This window comes from Psammomys obesus, unplaced genomic scaffold (assembly GCF_907164565.1).
Source record: "Psammomys obesus unplaced genomic scaffold, mPsaObe1.curated_primary_1811, whole genome shotgun sequence".
NCBI classification, from domain to species: domain Eukaryota; kingdom Metazoa; phylum Chordata; class Mammalia; order Rodentia; family Muridae; genus Psammomys; species Psammomys obesus.
In genome coordinates, this window is record NW_026585504.1 from 1,462,332 (window position 1) to 1,481,960 (window position 19,629).

The 19,629-nt window shown below is 43.5% G+C and overlaps 1 protein-coding gene across 8 annotated transcripts in view; it reads right to left on the reverse strand.

Moving 5' to 3' along the window:
* The window catches only part of Plcb1 (phospholipase C beta 1), a 758,762-nt gene that overhangs the window by 162,244 nt on the left and 576,889 nt on the right, over positions 1–19,629 (reverse strand). For all 8 annotated transcript variants that reach the window (XM_055605263.1, XM_055605143.1, XM_055605110.1 and 5 more), the window contains 7 exons: positions 19,451–19,535; positions 17,413–17,537; positions 14,345–14,499; positions 11,247–11,411; positions 10,487–10,586; positions 9,141–9,245; positions 8,110–8,219 (listed from right to left, as the gene is read on the reverse strand). In XM_055605263.1, coding sequence (XP_055461238.1) covers positions 8,110–8,219; positions 9,141–9,245; positions 10,487–10,586; positions 11,247–11,411; positions 14,345–14,499; positions 17,413–17,537; positions 19,451–19,535 — 845 coding nt within the window. The remainder of the gene's footprint in view (positions 1–8,109; positions 8,220–9,140; positions 9,246–10,486; positions 10,587–11,246; positions 11,412–14,344; positions 14,500–17,412; positions 17,538–19,450; positions 19,536–19,629) is intronic.

A 19,629-nucleotide genomic window follows, 5' to 3' on the forward strand; every position in this document is an offset into this window, starting at 1 on the left:
TTCTTCTTCTTCTTCCAATGTCTGTCCTGTTTGCCTTTCTGAATGAGGATTGATCATCTTACTCAGGGTCCTCCTTCTAGCTCACCTCCTTTAGGTGTTCAGATTTTTGTAGGTTTATCCTATGTTATATGTCTAGTATCCACTTATAAGTGAGTATATACCATGTGTGTCTTTCTGCTTCTAGGATACCTCACTCAGGATGATCTTTTCTAGTTCTCATTATTTGCCTGCAAATTTCATGATTTCCTTGTTTTTAATTGCTGAGTAGTATTCTATTGTGTAAATGTGCCATGATTTCTATATCCATTCCTCTACTGAGGGACATCTGGGTGTTTCCAGGTTCTGGCTATTATGAATAAAGCTGCTACAAACATGGATATAACCTAGAACCCCTGCTCAGATGTAGCCCATGGCAGCTCAGTATCCAAGTGGTTTCCTAGTAAGGGGAACAGGGATTGTCTCTGACATGAACTCAGTGGCTAGCTCTTTGACAGCCTCCCCTGGATGGGGGAGCAGCCTTGCCAGGCCACAGAGGAGGACAATGCAGCCAGCTCGGATAAGACTGGATAAGCTAGGGTCAGATGGAAGGGGAGGTGAACCTCCCCTATCCGTGAACTTGGAGAGGGGCATAGGAGGAGATGAGGAAGGCAGGGAGGGATTGGGAAGGAATGAGGGAGGGGGCTACAGCTGGGATACAAAGTGAATAAACTGTAATTAATATAAAAGATAAAAATTAACAAAATTACATCTTTTCAAGAGTTAAAGTAAACAAAAATTCCTTGAAAAAAATACCACGTGTAAATCAGTCTTTTTACAGGTTTTGTGGAAAAAGACTTGTGTACTGGACATGGAAATTTTGGCTTTGATAACCAAGCACAGAGAACACATATTTTAAGAATTCTGTCAAATGTATAACATGAAAGTAAAATGTCTTCCCACTGTCAGATGTGACGGGGGTTCCCAGAGGACACTTCTTCTCCTGAGTCCTGGGCTGGTGAGACGGCTCCCTGGGAAAAGATGCCAGCAAGCTTGAAGACCTAAGCTTGAGCCTCGGAACCCTCCTGAGAGAAGGCAGAACAATCTCCCAGAAGCTGTCCTACACTTGTGTACTTTGACACACTCATGTATGCCCCCCCCCAACACACTAAGTAAATATACAAACAAATGGAAAAATAATTAAAATATGCTGCTCGTGCCATCAGGCTGGTTAGGATGGTTAGGACCTGATGGATGAGGGTGACGGTAGCCATTTCCCAGAGTGTCATGAAGGAGAACTGAAATTTCAGGGTGTGCAGTTCAGTCTGCAGAGGACAAGTGTGCAGACACGTGAGGACAGTGTTAGAGGCAGGATTTCACCTGAAACAGCTTCCCCAAACACATACCTAATCTGTCCCCAAACTTTCCACTAGCCTAGTTAACCTAGCTAAAGCATCTGTCCTAAGAAAGCCAGACCCAGTCCTGAGAACACACCCTGACCGTGCTCTTCCACATGCACAGGCGTGAAGCACACTGACGTTTGCAGCTGCCTTTGAAACGTGTTAAGAAAATTAGACTGATAAGTGGATAGAGGCATTTATATGTGATAAAAGGAAAATTGTGACTTAATTGTAGACAGAGATAAGATGACCAATTTTACAGTTCTTTCAAGTTTTATGTGTTTGAAAGTTTTTAAGATTCTAGTGGGACAACAGAGAAGCAAAGGCTTTAAGTAGCTGGACAAATCCACCCTCTACCGTTAGGGTTTGGCTTTCTTCTTTTTAAGATTTATTCATTTACTTAACCCGCATGAATCATTTTCCTGTATATATGTATATGTACCATATGTGTTCCCAGGGTCCTCAGAGGGCAGATGAGGGCATCGGATTACTTGGAATTGGAGTCACAGATGGTGTGAGACCGCACGTGGCTGCTGGGAACTGAAGCCACCCAGCCCAGCTCCAGCCCCATTTTCAAACATCTTAATGAACAAGTAATATGTAAATTATTTTGGTATTTTTTGAAACCAACATTGTCCATCAAGTTCTTTCATCCAGACAACTCCCCACACATCAGGCTGCACCACCATTTAAATAAGCCCTACCACACACTGAACCAGAGGGCCAACTACGAGTTTAATGTGTGAAACTTCATTAATGTCACCCTATATCTGACAGAGGGCTAATATCCAGTATATATAAAGAACTAAAGAAGTTAAACAGCAAAAAATCAAGTAATCCAATTAAAAAATGGGGTACAGAGCTAAACAGAGAATTCTCTGCAAAGGAATATCGAATGGCAGAGAAACACTTAAAGAAATGCTCAACCTCATTAGCCATCAGGGAAATGCAAATCAAAACAACCCTAAGATGTCACCTTACACCCATCAGAATGGCTAAGATCAAAAACTGAAGAGACAACACATGCTGGAGAGGTTGTGGAGAAAGGGGAACCCTTCTCCACTGCTGGTAGGAATGTAAACTTGTACAACCACTCTGGAAAGCAATCCTAGGCATATATCCAAAAGATTCTCAAGTACACAATATGGACATTTGCTCAACCATGTCTATAGCAGCCTTATTTGTAATAGCTAGAAGCTGGAAACAGCCCAGATGCCCCTCAGTGGAGGAATGAATGCACAAATTGTGGTGTATCTACACAATGGAATATTACTCAGCAATAAAAAACAAGGAAATCATGAAATTTTCCGGTAAATGGTGGGATTTGGAAAAGATCATCCTGAGTGAACTATCCCAGAAGCAGAGGGATGCACACAGTATATACTCACTCATATAGACATATAATATAGGATAAACCTACTAAAATCTGTACACCTAAAGAAACTAATCAAGAGGGAGGACTCTTGCTAAAATGCTCAATTCCTATCCGGAAAGGCAAAGAGGCTGGACATCAGAAGAAGGAGAAAAGAGGGAACAAATCAGGAGCCTGACACAGAGGACCTCTGAAAAGCTCAGCCCTGCAGACTATCAATGTAGATGCTGAGACTTATGGGCAACCTTTGGGCAGAGTGCAGGGAATCTTAGGAAAGAAGCAGGAAACAGTAAGACCTGAAGAGGACAGGAACTCCATAAGGAGAGCAACAGAACCAAAAAATCTGAGCACGGGGGTCTTTCCTGAGACTGCTATTCCAACCACGGACTATGCATGGAGATAACCTAAGTCCCCTGCACAGATGTAGCCCATGGCAGTTCAGTATGTAAGTGGGTTCCACTGTAATAGGAACAGGGACTGTCTCTGACATGAACTGATTGGCCTGCTTTTTAATTACCTCCCCCTGAGGGGGAAGCAGCATTACCAGGCCACAGAAGAAGACAACACAGCCACTCCTGATGAGACCTAATTGACTAGGATCAGAAGGAAGGAAAAGAAGTCCTCCCCTATCAGTGGACTTGAGGAGGGGCATGCATGCAGAGGGTGGAGGAAGGGAGGGATTGGGATGGGAGGAGGGAGAGAACTACAGGGGGGATACAAAGTGAATAAAGTGTAATTAATAAAGAAAAAAAAGAAAGACCAATTAAAAAAAGAAGTGAGGAAGACAGAAAATGATTTTTCTCAAGGGTGTGTATGTAAATATATATCCATGTACATACATGAGATGTATGTACATGTGTGTATGTGTATGTATATATGTGTATATATTCCAGCAGAACTGACATATAGTAGTAAAATAACATTTGTTGAAAGTAAGAATAAAAGGATGAATGAATGGAAGAATGAATGGAAGAACAAGTGCACATTCAGTTTCCTGCTGGTACATCAGCAGTAGGCACTCACTGGCAAAGCTCTGAAACCACAGTACCACCTAAATCTTATGCTGGAATCAGGAAGATGTGTTTGAACGGTGCTCGGTAAATCCGTGGATCGAAAGAGTGAAGCTGCTTCTCTTTCTGCATTTCACTCAGCGTCACACCCAGGGTAGAAAGTGTTAAAGTGTGAATAATAACACGGCCCTGCTATGTCACATATGTGTCAGCGCCTATGCGAGGGAAATCAGAAAAGCCACAGGTGTTACAGTCTTTATGAAATGTGTGCAAAAATCTGTAGATTCTATGCTCATACCCAGTAGATCACTGCTGTACTAATAATTGTTGTACTGTACTGTTTAAGAATTGCCAGACAAACGTCTGCATGTCCATTACATAGGCAATTAAAAACTATCACAATCTGCAGGTGTTTGAATGCAAGTTAACCCCTCAGGGCCTACCTCTCCTCATCTGCTAAAAGGGAGCAATTAGAGATTATGGATACTTTAAGACACAAGTGAAAGTAGGCCTGGCAGCTCCTGCCTGCAATCCTAGTTACTTAGGAGCTGAGCCAGGGGGATCATGGACTCACCAACCTGTCCAGGCTGCACGGTGAGTGCAAGGCCATCCCAAGCAATTAAAATAGCTGGGGTGTAGCTCAGAGTCAAGTATTTGTCTAACTACCCAACCAAAATGACACATGTTGATACGTTAAAGGGCCCCATACATGCCGGATACATGGAACGTAAGCAACGCACATCACATTTGCTTTCCCTCTGCTCCTCTGATATGCTGCAATGAGCACTGCAGAGACAAAAGATTGCAAACAAGAAGGTGATCCACCTACCCCCAACTACCAGATCCTAACTTCTTGGTATCTAGCCCAGGATCTGAGGTGCCTAACACAGACAATTAGAGCCTCCCTTTTAACAGCCCCTGGCACTTCACACCAAATGACCAGGCTCAGAGAGGACACAACCCATTCCTTCCCAGGGGTCCCCTTTCTCTCTGGGACTCTGCCTGCTGTGCTCTTGTCTATAATGTACATGACTTATTCAAAGAATTCTATGAGGCTCAGTGGGTAAAGACATCTGTCACTGCGCCGAACACCCTCAGTTTAAAACCTTATAGTCCACGTGGTGGAAAGAGAAATGACTCCTGCAAACCAGACTGGACTCTGTGAGCTCCCTGTGGGATATGACTGCACACACAAGTGTAAACAGTAACGAGAACTTGCACCTCCAGGCCTTGGGCACACCAGTCTCAGCATGACAGTCATGCTCAAATATCTTATTTTGACATCAGGGCTTTCCTGATTAAGCAGTCACAGTTTTCCTTTACAGGTTGTGTTAAAAGTAGAAAACAAAAAGAGCTGCTAATGTTTCATTTGGTATCACTGTAATTACCAAGGTTCTGGGCTTTGAACTTGCAAACAAAGATATATACATAGACGTCAGACTAGTGTGGCGTGTATCAATGGCTGACAGTGCCTACATATTACTGAAGAGTTTCTTTTTTGTTGTTTATGTCCTAAGTTTTTTATTTGGCATTTAGACAAATACATATACAGGTATTCCTAGGATTAAGATTATGTTTTTATTCTGCAGCATTTCTGACCAAGAAATGCTGACGTGAAGAGCAATTTTTTAAAATGACAAACATACTCAGGGGCTGAGGAAAACACCAGTCATCCCAGAACTTGAGAAACAAAGGCAGGGAGATGTGCAATCTGAGCCAGCCTGGCTACACAGTGATATACTGGCTGAAAACAAAAACAAAAACACAACAAACAAAAACAAAGCAAGAGGAAAAAGAAGAAAGACATGAAAGTAAATGCAGCAAATATCTATCTAATCTTCTAATATCCAACCATAATGTACATGTTACACAAATATAAACATTACAGTCTGGACTTAGGTTATTAAGAATATAATTTGAATGCTGCCTATCTCAACTGGTATGTAATTAAATGCCTGTTAACTGAACCCAGGGGAAAACTTCAGATTTAAAAATATCCTAAGAAGTAATTTATTAGCCAATTAGGAATCTGGTAATGATTTGCAAATCAGTGGTTTTCTTATGGTCAAATAGAAGGGACTTTTAGAAGCATCATGTTCAGGGTCAGACGGAAGATGTCTTTGCTACTGCATAAGGGTCTCCAGTGCCTAACATGTCCTAGATAGAATTTTCTGCTGAGAAAACTATGGCTGCTTATTTTGAGTGGCCTCGTTCAGATAAGTACATAGCACTGTAAGATGGAAGAGACATACACGGCCTCAGAGCCTGGAGATGGCTTTCTCCTCACAGCTATTCATGGTCAAAGGAGAAAAAAAATCAATTCTTCAGTTTCATAAACGAGGCCAGAAAGACTTTAGGCAGCTCCACAGGCAGTGGGTAGGGTAGTTATCTTATTGTCTCTGAGACCAGTGTGGAGTCTTTGTGATTTTAAGGCTTCTAAAGGATGGTGGAAATGTTCAAAGTAATCTAAATTTAGCCAGCATTGTACATTTATAGAAACCATTTCTAATCACTTTATCAAAAAGAAGAAGCAAAATTAATGTTGACCTAAATCTCAATTTCTGTGTTTTTTACATCTTTACTGTTTTTATTCTTCAGAAATAGGCTCTTAGTATGTGATATCAGCTCTTGGTACGTGTTTTTGGGTGGAAAGTGAAGCTTCTGAAGGAACATGGTTGGGTGAGAGATCTCTGCAGTAAAGGGTCTTCTTTGCTCTCATTTCCTTAGAGAGACAGTTTGTCCTGTGATAGAGAAATGATCTGGGAGGCACCCTCACTGAATGCTCCATTATGAGACTTTCACCATCAGCACCATAAGCTGGAGAGATAGACCAAAGGTGTGGCCTAACAGGCCTGTGACTTGAGTAATTCCTCCCTGAAGATAGCAGCTAACAGCCAGGTACAGGTAGATGGCCCTTAGGTGCTCTGTTCATACACTGTAGCCTCCAGTTTGGCGTTTTTATGAGATTCCTGAGTGTCGGAACAGTTCTCAGGCCTTCGTTTAAGCTCTTTTCCTTCTGTTTGCTTTGTCCAATTTTGAAGTGTTTTGTTTTATCTTATTATATTTCACCACATTATATTTTACTATTAACCAGTAGAATCCTATTCATTTCTAATGAGAGACTGAAAGGGCATAGATCCAGATAGGAGGGCAGGCGAGGAACTGGAAGGAGTTAGAGGAAGAAAAAAACCATATTCGGGATATGTTACATGAAAAAAATCTATTTCCAATAAGATGGAAAAAGGTAGAAGTAAATAAATAAATCTTCTTAGCATCCCATGAAGCCTCCTCTAAAATATTCTAGGCCACAAACACAGTCTGACCAAATACAAAAGAACCTTTGCTATCTGATCAGAGCATAGAGCAATGAATTTAGAAACCAAATGCAAGACAAACAGCAGAAGCTGCACAATTACATGGAGACCGAACTATCCACTCTGAAATGACTGATGGGGTTACTGAGAAAATCAGGGAGGAAATTAAAAACGGTTTAGCATCAAATGAAAAACAATTTATGAGAACCTTTGTGATGCTACTAAGACAATCGTAAGAAGAAGGTTTATAGCTGTGAATGTCCAGCTGTGACCCCTGCAGGCTGCAACGATGAGCCTGGCCTGGCTTGTGTGTGAGCACATACATGTCACAATGCCCATGTAGCGTTTAGCTGTCAGGACACTTGTTCTCTCCTCTACCATGTGTCTTAGGGATTGAACTCAGGTGGTCTGGTCTAGTGGCATCACCCTTACCTACTAAGCCTCTCAACAGCCCCTGGTACGTATTTTGTGTATTGTAAGATACCTGATAAAACAGGGCCAGACGAAAGGGGAGGAGGTCCTCCCCAATCCGTGGACTTGGAAAGGGGCAGGGAGAAGCTGAGGGACGGAGGGTGGGATTGGGAGGGAATAAGGGAGCCAGACACAGCTGGGATACAGAGTTAATAAAATGTAACTAATAATAACAAACAATAAAAAATAAATAAATAAAAATTAAAAAAAGAAATCACAAAACACTTGGAAAAATTTTAAATTAAAAGCAAAAAAAGATACAATAATGTAGTGAAAATTGCTTTTCAGTGACTTAGCTGCCAAGTCAACACAGAGTCATCTAGAAACACCCAAAGCAGCAAGATATGCACACTGACCACAGCCACAGGATGAGGCACAGGTTTGGGCTAAAGAATGCCAAGACAGAAAGAAATGTGGAAGTTCTCGTAACTCATCTCAAGTTTTGTAACTGAGTGTGAATTCCGTGAACTCCAGCGTGCGTGTCTGTGAGGTGTGATGTTATCCATGCCGGCGGGCAGATGTGGAACTCACGTCACAGGGATGCGTTAAGGCTGGCCCGTTCTCACCTCTTTCTTCACCTCCTCTTCATCCTCCAGTGTCAGTGCAGCCAGCTGCTTGGCTCTCTGCTCCATCAGATTGACATATCGGATTGGGTTTGACAGAGCTTCGATCACATCTAAACAGAAGAGACGTTCTGGATCAGGGTTCCTGGAGGAGCTGAGTATCCAGCATCCATCTGAAGAACCATCCATGCGCACAGCCCGTCATCTACACATTTGCACGTGTTCCTTGTCCAGTCATTCATGTAGCACCCTTTACTCTTCACCTATGCCTACAACTCAGATACGCCACGTTTTAAAATTTCTAGGGTCAGGACATTGATAAAACTTTCAGAGAGAAGTCATATTCTGAGAGCCAAATGACAGGCATTTCAAGTCAGGACCCCCGGCTACTTCATCGCCACCTTCCTTTTGAAGGTTTTGTTTATTCTAGCAGTGGTCTCCACTCTTGGCTCATTTGGTTAAATGAGTTTCATAAATAGAGAACCTTCACATAGTCTGTCTTCCAGATTGTTGGAACAACCCAAAGATTTGGCAATTTTAGTTTCATTTGCATGGCAGTGGCCAGGCAGAGGGAGTCATATTGGTCCACCTTTGGGACAGAAACTCGTGTTCCAAGTTTATCACAGTCTCTGCCGATGGCCACTATCTCTCTCGCTCCCAGGACCCATGTTAATAAAAATTAATTAATTGTGCCTCCTGGTTAAGTTAACTCCTGTAAGTTTTGGACTCTATCCGTAGAATTGATTAGAGTTCCGCTACTAGCTGAAGGCAAATCATTGTACAGTCCAGGATGAGCAACGGCCGAAGCAGGCAGCAGGGGATGGGCAGTGTTGGTGCCGTGGGAATAAGGCTGCCTGTGTGTAAACAGACTAAGCACTGAAATATTATGATTATAACTTAAACATTCAAATGTCACAGAAAGGCCCAAACAAGTGGCCATCAAGCATACACAGAGGCGGTGTGTCCCTCCATCGGCTCAGTCAGCCTTCCATCGGGCCACGAAGATGTGGGCAGGCCCGGGTGGCACTGTTTACCTGCATACGTGTCTGGCACGTAGTCTTTGACTTCAATGTAGACAAAGACAGCTGGCAGCATCAGGGGCTGGTTCCGCTCATTCCGCAGGCAGATGTAGTGGTAGCCTGCAGGGCGACAATGGTACCGAGCGTCGCCTGTTTGCTTTACCTCCGTTCCCACCTGTGGCGCGTGGCCAACAGGCCACTTCTTTCTCTTCCTAATCACACAATTTGAGCATTTGCTGATTCTGTTTTTATTTTCATTCTTTCCCGCTGCAAACTGTACATGCCAGTTTAAATTATTGGTCCAAATGTACCCCCTACACTAAATCATACTTGATGTGATTTCGTGGCTGGGGATCTGCTTTGTCCATGGGTCACCAGTGTTTTGGGGCAAGCAGAGAGTGTACACACATATGTAGAGTTAAGCACTTTGACATACGTGTGGGTCAGCAAAGAGAGTCCCTATGTTGGGTGGCCCCACCACGTCAGCACGCGCTCCAAAATAACATACGTGGAACAGAAATGGCACCCAAATGCACAACTGTGCCATTGAGCTCAGGCTAGCCCAGAAAATCCTCATGCTGAGCCTGATGTGCTTTGTCTCCCCCATGAGCTCAGGCTAGCCCAGCCAGTTCTTACACTGAGGCTGATGAGCTTTGTCCCCCATGAGCTCAGGCTAGTCCAGAAAATCCTTACGCTGAGGCTGATGTGCTCTGTTCCCCATGAGCTCAGGCTAGCCCATCTAGTTCTTACACTGTGGCTGATGGGCTTTGTTTCCATGTTGGAGGTTGTGTGATGATCAAGCTGCTGCCTCCCGCACAGCTGGAGTCACAGGTCTTGCCAGAGGTGGTTCTTGAGGAACATGCTCATTAAAAAGAGTGAGCCTGGCCTTCCCCAGTTCTCTGGCTTCCTGCCTGGCATGGTGATCCCCACACCTACTTCCCCCCCACCCCCACTTCCTCCAGGAAGCTTCCACTATCAGGCCTTTATGAGAGGGAAGCTCATGAAATGATCAGGTCTTGACCTTGTAGCCTCCCAAACTGAGTGAAATAAACTTCTTTTCTTTAAAAAGCAGCCTGACTAAGGTATCTTCATTATAGCAGTAAAAAAGAAATGGATATACAGTGCTGACCCACAAGACTCAGGAATTGACAATGCAAATACTTGCCCCTGAGTTTTCAGGCAGCTTGCTACGCACAAGTACTGTGGCCAAGGTTGACTTTTGCAGCACAACAACAACAAACATGCAGAAATATGAGATGGATTTGAGCAACTTTAAAGCCTCTGTGCTACAGCACACTCACAGAAGAGCAGCCACTCCTATGCCGTTCCTTAATGAACGCCTCTCGCCGCGAGAGCCTTACCTGGCCGAACAGCCTGCACGGGCAAGATCCGATGGCCAATAAATTTACCCCCTTCTTCATAGGCTGCTATCCTCAAACAGGCCAGAGAAGGCAAAACTACCTGTGGGGACATGAGAGATGCTGGTTACAGGAGCAAGCACATCCTAGGAAGAACTAGAAAAGGATTAGAAAAGCCAGCCTTGCTGTTCCCAAATCTACTCAGCTAGTTCAGGTGAAAGGTAGGCTGCCCTCTGTGAGGTGAGAGAAGACACAAGCAGAATCTGCCACTGTGCTCCAGAGGCCCATTCGGGTCGAGGGTACTTTTTTTCTACATACGCATTATCCCTGAGGAGAGTTCTGTGAACTCAGGGGTCCTACCAGTATGCATGTAGGTTCACACAGGAAGCTACTTTGATATATTAAATCAAAACCTAAAAATAAGGCGCTGGGAGGATGGCTCAGAGGTTAGGAACACTTGTTGCTCAGTTTGATTCCCAGCACCCACACTGCAGCTCACAAGGATCTATAACCCCAGTTCTAGGTGATCCACACGCCTCTTCTGATCTCTGTGGGCACCAGTATGTGCTGGACAGACTTATACACAGGCGAGACATTCACAGAATTAAATAAAGCTAAATACTGGAAAAAAATAAAATTAAAGCCTTCATGATAACCTTCAAAATACAACTTGTCTGTACAGTCACAACCAAATAATTGCTTGTTTTTCCTCTGTTTAAAACACCTAGAAAACACCTGCCTCTCGAGCAAGCAAGAGACCCACCTTTTTGAACACAATAGGTTCTTCTTCCCAGACAGGGTTGACAGCATTTCCTTGGGATGTCTTGGTTTTAAATGCCTTCCTCCTTGTGTCCACGGGCAAACCAAACATATCCACTTCCACATAAGTTCCAACTTTCTTATCAGAAAGAAACTGACCGGAAATAATCTAGAAAACATCAGAAAGTCTTAATATATGGTTAACAAAGAGCCAGGAGACAGCTAACGCTAAGGAGGCCAAATGCAGCATGTGAGTGAGGAGTAATAAACGAAATAACAGCAAGAGTAGAGCCATCATTCCTCATCTGCTTGAAGAGTCAGCACAGGAGGCTGGGGGTGGGGAGGTTAGGAGCCAACGGACGGAGTCACAGGAGAGCAATAAGTGAAGAGGCATCCTTGGAAGTCACCAGGTTATCACGACCTCTGTCCTCACCCAGTTAGCCATCTGTACAACTGTTGGCCTCCTTTATCTGCTACAGAGTGAGTCAATATCCTGCAGTTAAATGAAATTTAAGACTACATGTTCCTATAACATTCCCCATGTCTTCCTCTCTCCGTAACTCAGATGTCACCATTTAGGGACCCATCAGCTGTCATAAGGTTAACGGACACACTAACCCAGGACCAAGTCGGAGCTTCGCACGTTACTTCCTCCCTGACTCCCTCCCCATCCCTGGCCGCCTCAGCAGACTCTCAGGCCTCACTCAGCCTCTGGTGCCTGTGCCCGTGCCACCGTTGCTCTGGGCTCCCAGCCCAGCCATCGTCTTGCAAGCCCTGGCCCTGTCCCGGGCCAGCTCAGAAGGCGGCAGGGGGTGCGCTCCATCACCCCCGTTCCCGCCGCTCTTCTGAAATGAAGAACAAGGAGGTTTTATTTGTTCCATTAACCATCATGACAGATGATGGATCTCTTGGATGCTGGCAACCCGGTTACACCGAGAGGAAGACGTGGCAGTTCCTTGCCGATAGGCAACTTTGAAATGTAAGCTTCACAACAGTGACTACTTCCAAAGCTGGACAGCAGGCCCACACTTGTGTAGCAGGCTAACTGGGCAAGGGTAAAGGCAAAGACAAGCGTGGTGAGCGCACACCTGCTATGTATCACTGCTGTTTAATGTGGCTTCCATCTCCTAGCAGGCTTTGTAACATGTTTGGAACTTCCAAGTGAAGTGAGTCCGAGCAGGGACTCAGATGCCGTGAAGTTCTGAGGGCTCGTGTTGTGTGGCCAAAAGCAGAGTCCTAAAGTAACAATGGTCCCAAGCCTCTTGTCAGTCAGATGGGACTGCCTTGTAGATCTGGAACTGTAAAGTCTCGGCCAGAAGACCCACACAGAGGTCTCACAGGGCCAACAGGAGCCAACCCCGGGTTTGGCACCTGGGACTCCGTGCAGTGGCCTACATTTTGTGCAGAAGCTACAGGGTAAATTTTGGACTGTGGCTCTCAACTATTCTGCCTTCATCCCAACTTTCCTGTATTGATGTCATGATTTTATCACTAATTCCACTGTCAGAGTAGAATTTTCAGGACATAATAAACAAGCCCAAAGACGTATGGGAAATAAGATGGACCAAACAAGGTCAAGCTACTGCTAGTTTGACTCGGCTAAAACAATTGACAGGAATGATAAAAATGTAGTATTCTGTCTCCACCTGGTGCTTATAAGTGTGTCTTAAACATTCCTGACAGGAATTAAACATCATTTGCTAAAAACAATTTCTTAAAATAAATACTTTTAGGCAGCACCATTTTTGCCTAGTTTACTCTATAATATGTGGCTTGAAATAACTTCAAAAGATACAATTACAGAACATTTCACTGAGATGTTATTTTTGAAACTTTAATATGAAGTGGCTTACTTCGAGGACAAGCAGGGACTGGCCAGCAATGCCGGATATGGAGGCGGGGACCTGTCTTCCCACCTAGGCTGAGCCGGAGGACTGTTGACTGAGGCAAGCCTGGGCTACATAGCAAAATTCTGTCTCACAAACTAAGTGCTTGGGATGTAGATCAGAGGTAGAACACTTGCTTGGTGGATGCAGGCCCTGGTGTTTCATCAGCAACTACATAAAATGTGTGTCTGTGTCTGTATGTGTGTGTTTGGGTTATATATTAAACTCTCAAAAGGGTGTGAACAAGGATTTTTCAGATGATTTTGTTAAGAAAAGTCTGAAAATGCATTCATGTTTTGTTTTGGAAGTCTATTAGTCATGGAAACACAAAATAAATGAGAATTTAAATTTTTACTTTTTATGACATTCTAATTTCAACAACTACATGCTTCTAGAATCCATTTACAAAGCTGGAGCCCTCTCAGGGCTGGAGAGATGACTCAGTGGTGAAGACTGGCTTCAGAGGACCTGGGTACAGCACCCACATGGCAGCTCACAACCGTCTCTAACTCTGTCTGGTTCTACAAGATCTGATGTCCTCTTCTGGCCCTCACAGGCATGCACACGGTGCCCTGACAGACAGGCAGGCAAAACACTCATACACATGAAGTAAAAATTATGTTTTTAAAAATGGAGCCTCCTCATGGTATTAAAATACTCCTCGACAGCTAAAAATCTGCCATTACATCTATTTCAAAGGTGAATAAAAAGATTAGGAATTCATTTTTAGGATAAGTACACAGTTAATAAAGCAACCCTTTAAGATTATTAAAATGACTTTTACATCCCTGAGTACTCTGGTAAATTGAAAACCATGCTGTAGTAACTTGGAAGCTTTTGTTCAATATTTAATAATTAGAATTAGTGAGACTGGGAGAAAGACTGGTGCCTGCTTCCCTTTGCACTTCTCAGTGGGAAGCCTGCACCCAAAGAGAGGGTGAGCCACTGGAAGGCTCTGCTTCATCTCGTTCTTTAGCTCCATCTGTTCTCATCCTAAGAATAAAGCCCCTTTATTTCCACGTAGTCTGAGGAAATTTCTAATGAGCATTTGATCCTTAAAAGGAAAAATGTATGAAGGAGGCTTCCTAGCTCATTAGCTTTTAACGACAAAGACACTTCTTTATGTAAAATAGAAGCCTCTTTCCAGGGATGGGTTTGTGAATGGGTGGTTGAGGTAGGAGGAGGGGGCAGGAGAGTTAGGGAGGAGTGCACATACCTTAACAGATAAAGTGTTGGCCACTATTCCATCCACGATTCCTTCTGTGAACGGGTCAAAATGCTTGTCGGGCCTCCTCATGAACTCCGGCTTGAGCCGGTAGCCGCTCTTCCCGTTATATTCATACATGCCCATGTTGATCTGCATGGCTAGATCTGGTGAGCAGAGAGACGCAGTGTGAACGCACGCGGGGCTGCAGACCGCAGGATGGATAATAGTACAGTCCATTGCCCCACTGTTACAGTCCACTACCCAACTGTTATAGCCCACTACCCAACTGTTACAGTCCACTACCCCACCATTACAGTCCACTACCCCACTGTTACAGTCCACTACCCCACTGTTACAGTCCACTACCCCAACTGTTACAGTCCACTACCCAACTGTTACAGTCCACTACCCAACCGTTATAGTCCACTACCCCACCATTACAGTCCACTACCCAGCCATTACAGTCCACTACCCCACCATTACAGTCCACTACCCCACCATTACAGTCCACTACCCAACCGTTACAGTCCACTACCCCACCATTACAGTCCACTACCCAACTGTTACAGTCCACTACCCAACTGTTACAGTCCACTACCCAACTGTTACAGTCCACTACCCAACTGTTACAGTCCACTACCCAACTGTTACAGTCCAATAATCTAACTGTTACAGTCCACTACCCAACTGTTACAGTCCACTACCCAACTGTTACAGTCCACTACCCAGCCATTACAGTCCACTACCCAACCATTACAGTCCACTACCCAACTGTTACAGTCCACTACCCAACTGTTACAGTCCACTACCCAACTGTTACAGTCCACTACCCAGCCATTACAGTCCACTACCCCACTGTTACAGTCCACTACCCCACCATTACAGTCCAATAACCCAACTATTACAGTCCACTACCCCAACTGTTACAGTCCAATAATCTAACTGTTACAGTCCACTACCCAACTATTACAGTCCACTACCCAACTGTTACAGTCCAAAAACCCAGCCATTACAGTCCAATAACCCGGCCATTACAGTCCACTACCCAACCATTATGGGCCACTTTTTCAACAATTCATCTTTTACAAGGAAATATATCACACTCCATAACAATTTAGAGACACAAATAAAAAAATAAAATGAGCTGTAATCCCCGATGTGGAGAGAACGCTAATGGGCTGGTTTATTACCCTTTTCAATTCAAATCTGTTTTTACAAACATACACCCATTTTAGTAAGCATTTTCGGCTTCAATTTTAACAGCTGTATAAAATTCCCTTTCATACATATATTTGAGTTGATGTTTTTAACCAGTCCCTTCTTTGGGCACATTCCTGTTTTTAGCAAATTTTCAGCATTTCAGCATTCAGTGAACATCATAATGAAATTTTTGAGAATTTAGCAATGTTTTTGCTAGGAGTAAGGGAATTGTTGAATCAAATGTTAGGTACATTAGATATGCTGTTTTGTTTTGGTAAGTCTTGTTAAAATGCCCTCAAGAGAATTTAAATTAATTTATATTCACATAAGCCATTTTAGGAGATTTTTTTAAGACTCATTTTTACATAATTCACTATAAGAGGTGCTCTAATTATCAGTTTATTAATTTATAGAAAGAGATTTTAAATGTACATTTCTGTGATTAATTACAACCAGACTGATTTGTAATCAGACTCTTTTCAGGTAGACAAAGGTTATTGGTTATTTTCTTAGCAGTCACTACACTAACTCAATGTCTAAATTTCCTATAATTGCTGAGGCTGAAAAGAGAGCACACATTTTACTGCCTGGACGTTTAATGGTGGAGTATTTACTAAGCATGCATGAGCCCTGCATCGAATCAAAACTGGATATGATTCACAGCACAAAAATATAAATAAATAAAATAAAAACCAGAACAAAGATTCAAAATTATCAAGGCACCAAGGAAGCTGTCCGAATCATGCATGAAATGATTCACTGGCACTAATGAGGCCAACAAAGAGGTAATAACAGGATTATTTCCGAGTTCTAGGTGAACCTTTTTAGGGGGGGGGGGGTAAGTTAGAATGTCTCTATTGCTTTGTTGAACTGTTATGACACTAAATTGGACAGTGTAACATGAAAGGCAACAATGGACCTCTCACACTTGAAACAGTTAATGTTGCTCAAGAAACTGCATTGCCAAACAGTACTAATTACACACAGGAACAAAACAAAACAAAACAAAATTAGGGCCTGTGGGATGGCTCAGCAGATAAAAAAGCACGTGCCACCAATCAGATGACTTAAATGTGACCCACAGGACTCCCTGGTAGAGGGAGAGAGCTGAGTCATAAAAGCCGACCCCTCAACACTCACAGGTACATGTTACCTAGCAAAGTCATGCACAGCAGCGTTTCTGGAAGATTCTTTTCTGCCCCGCCCCGTGTGTGTGTGTGTGTGTGTGTGTGTGTGTGTGTGTGTGTGTGTGAGTGTAGGTGCTTGTTTAAGTGTGTGTACGTGCAGGTTTTTGTGTGTTGGTGCACGGGTGATTGTAGAGACACCTACACATACGTACATGTGTGTGGGGAGGACAAAGGATGACCTCAGCTGCGCCTTGTGAACTGTCTACCTTGGGAGCCTGAGGAGGCCAGCCTGGCTGCCACGACGTCTGTGCCCTCGGGAGCAGGGGTGGCCGTGCTAGCCTTCACACCAAGCTTTCCCACACGGGTCCTAAAGGACCTCGGGTCCTTGTGCTCCCAAGGGAAGGGCTTTACCAACTGTGCTTTCTCTCTAACCCAAAAGTTCTTGTTTTCTTTCTGTTTTTTGAATCTTTAGTTTTCCTAAAATGATTTTATACCGCTTTTTAAATTACTTGAAAAAAAACAAAACAAAACATGACACCCATAGATATAAACTCTTCATAAATGATGAAGGACAATATCTCAATTTTCAAAATTCAAATCTTTTTCTTTTGCTTTGACTCTCCTTCATTGAAATTTAGTTTTTCAATCAAATCTGGCTCTCCCACCACCACCCCAAGTTCCCATGGTAATGGCTTGTGGACACTTGGAAATGTAGCTTTGAGACAACAGGATGAGCTCTGTGTTACTTACCCACCGTCTGGAAGTTGAGCGCCACCATCTGACAGCCAGCATTCCAGAAGAGCTGGGGCATGTAGTTGGAGGAGTCCACACGTGTTCCTTTGGGATAGATCCTGCTAAGTTGCATCTTGTTGTATCTGACCATCATGTTAAGCAGTGAATACAATTTCAAAATAATCTATTATATTCAGTGTGAGACTGACTTTTTCTCATAGCGGGAAAATGAGGTAGATAGTGATGATCCTATTGCATTGATAGGTGAAACACACACAGAACAAGTTACCAGAACAGACATGTTCTTAGAAGCCCTGTTGCTTCTGGGAAGCCTGTGGGTGTTGTGTGCTAGGACAGCAAGAATAACCAAGTCAAAGTCTATGCTGTTGCTAAGGTTTACCCACAGTCGTAGTGACAAAGGGCACCAGAAGGACGTGCGCTGCCGAGTGCCAGGAGAGGAGGGTATTGTGTGAACCACAAAGCTGATTTTGAAATGCTCTTTCTCAGTGCGGAAACCTTCTCTGGGAGTGCTATTTGCTAAGACCACGGTAGTCTTTAAGATTAATAAGAAGGTAAATAGAATAGAAATTTCTGACCTTGCCTCAAATTTTAGTTGTTTCCCTCCTAAGAGCCCTGTAGACACTGACCACTGTCCTACCTTTATAACAGGACAGAATGGCACCTGTGACCAAGCAAGGTAGAAAGACGTTGGTTACGGTCTGAGGCGGGCAGGACAAACTCGAATCTTAACATTGGCACTTGCTGGCTGTATGATCTTGGGTAGCTAATTCACCTTTCTGTCCTCAGTCTCCTCAGCAATACGTAGTTGAGCACTTCCCCCATCATAGGATTTCTTTGAGAATTCAGTGAGAAACAACATTTAACAAAAGAGCATCACAAAGTCAGTATTGAATACGAATGACATTGATTTTATTTCATGACTTCAATTATAGAGTTCACATTTGTTCCCTCTTCTCTCACCGATGAGTGTGAGTGTGTGTGGGGGGGTGAGTGTGTGTGTATCTGAAACAGGGTACCATATGTAGCCTAAGCTGTCCTGGAACTGGTGGTCCTTCTGCCTTGGCCTTCTGAGTGCTGAAATTATATACATGCGCCACTGTTGCAAACGCTTCTGCTGAGTAAACTTTTGGGGGGGGGGTGCGTGTGCAGGTGCATACTTATGTATAAGTTTGTACCAGAGGTCAACCTTGGATATTACCCCTAGGAAGCTGTCTACCGTGGTTTTATGAGCCAGAGTCTCTCACAGGCTGACAGCGTGCCTAAGTAGGCTACACTGCCTGGCCAGGAAGCCACAGGGTTCCTTCTGTCTCTATCTCACTGTGATTATAGGTGCATGTCACCATACCCAGCTTCCTAAAACATCAGCCCTGAGCTCAAACTCAAGTCCTTGTGCTTGGTTGAACCATATTCTTAGCCTCACTGATGAGGTATAAAGGAATCTTATTCTAGGCATGCTTCACTAACTAGGACTCTTTAGGATAGCAGCATTAATCATGAAAAAATAACACGAAGACTTCTTTGATTTTGATTCATGGGAAATAACATCAAACTAGCAACTACCATCGCCATACTTTTACATTATGATCATTGCTTCCATTGCTTTTTAACTGAACACAACCACAAGTATGTGAGGTGCCAAGCTAGGTATACAGCTATGTGTACACACCACTGATCTATACACTCATACATGTCTATAAACCCAGAGGGCACACCTAGACCAGCGTGTAAAGCATACACACTTGTACCCAGTCAATCAGCAAATCATACTGTTAGAAGCATTACCTCTGTTGAAAGATAAGGAAAACGAGAATTAAGCAAATTGCAAGAGGTTGACAGCTAGAGGTCGTGTTGTAGCCAGGGCCTCTGCTGCCCTAAAGGCAGTTTGTTTCTCTAGAGACCAGGCTACCCACATTGCATGTGACACCTAGACTTGGGCTGTAGATGGAAACCATTCTATGCATTGCTCTCCTTATCAAACAAACAGACCAGGACTTCAGTAGGTGAGTTCAGTAGTCAGTCATCAAATCAAGGATACTCCACAAATTCCACTGGAGACTTTGTAAGTTGTTCAAGTCCCTTGGTTTCCACGAAGGAAGACATTTCGAAGCTTTTGTTTCTTTCTGAGTTGAACAGCAACAAGTAGGGCAAAATAAGATTCAGTATTATAAATTATAAAAGAAATAAATGTTTGGTGAATTGGAGGGTAACTGATTC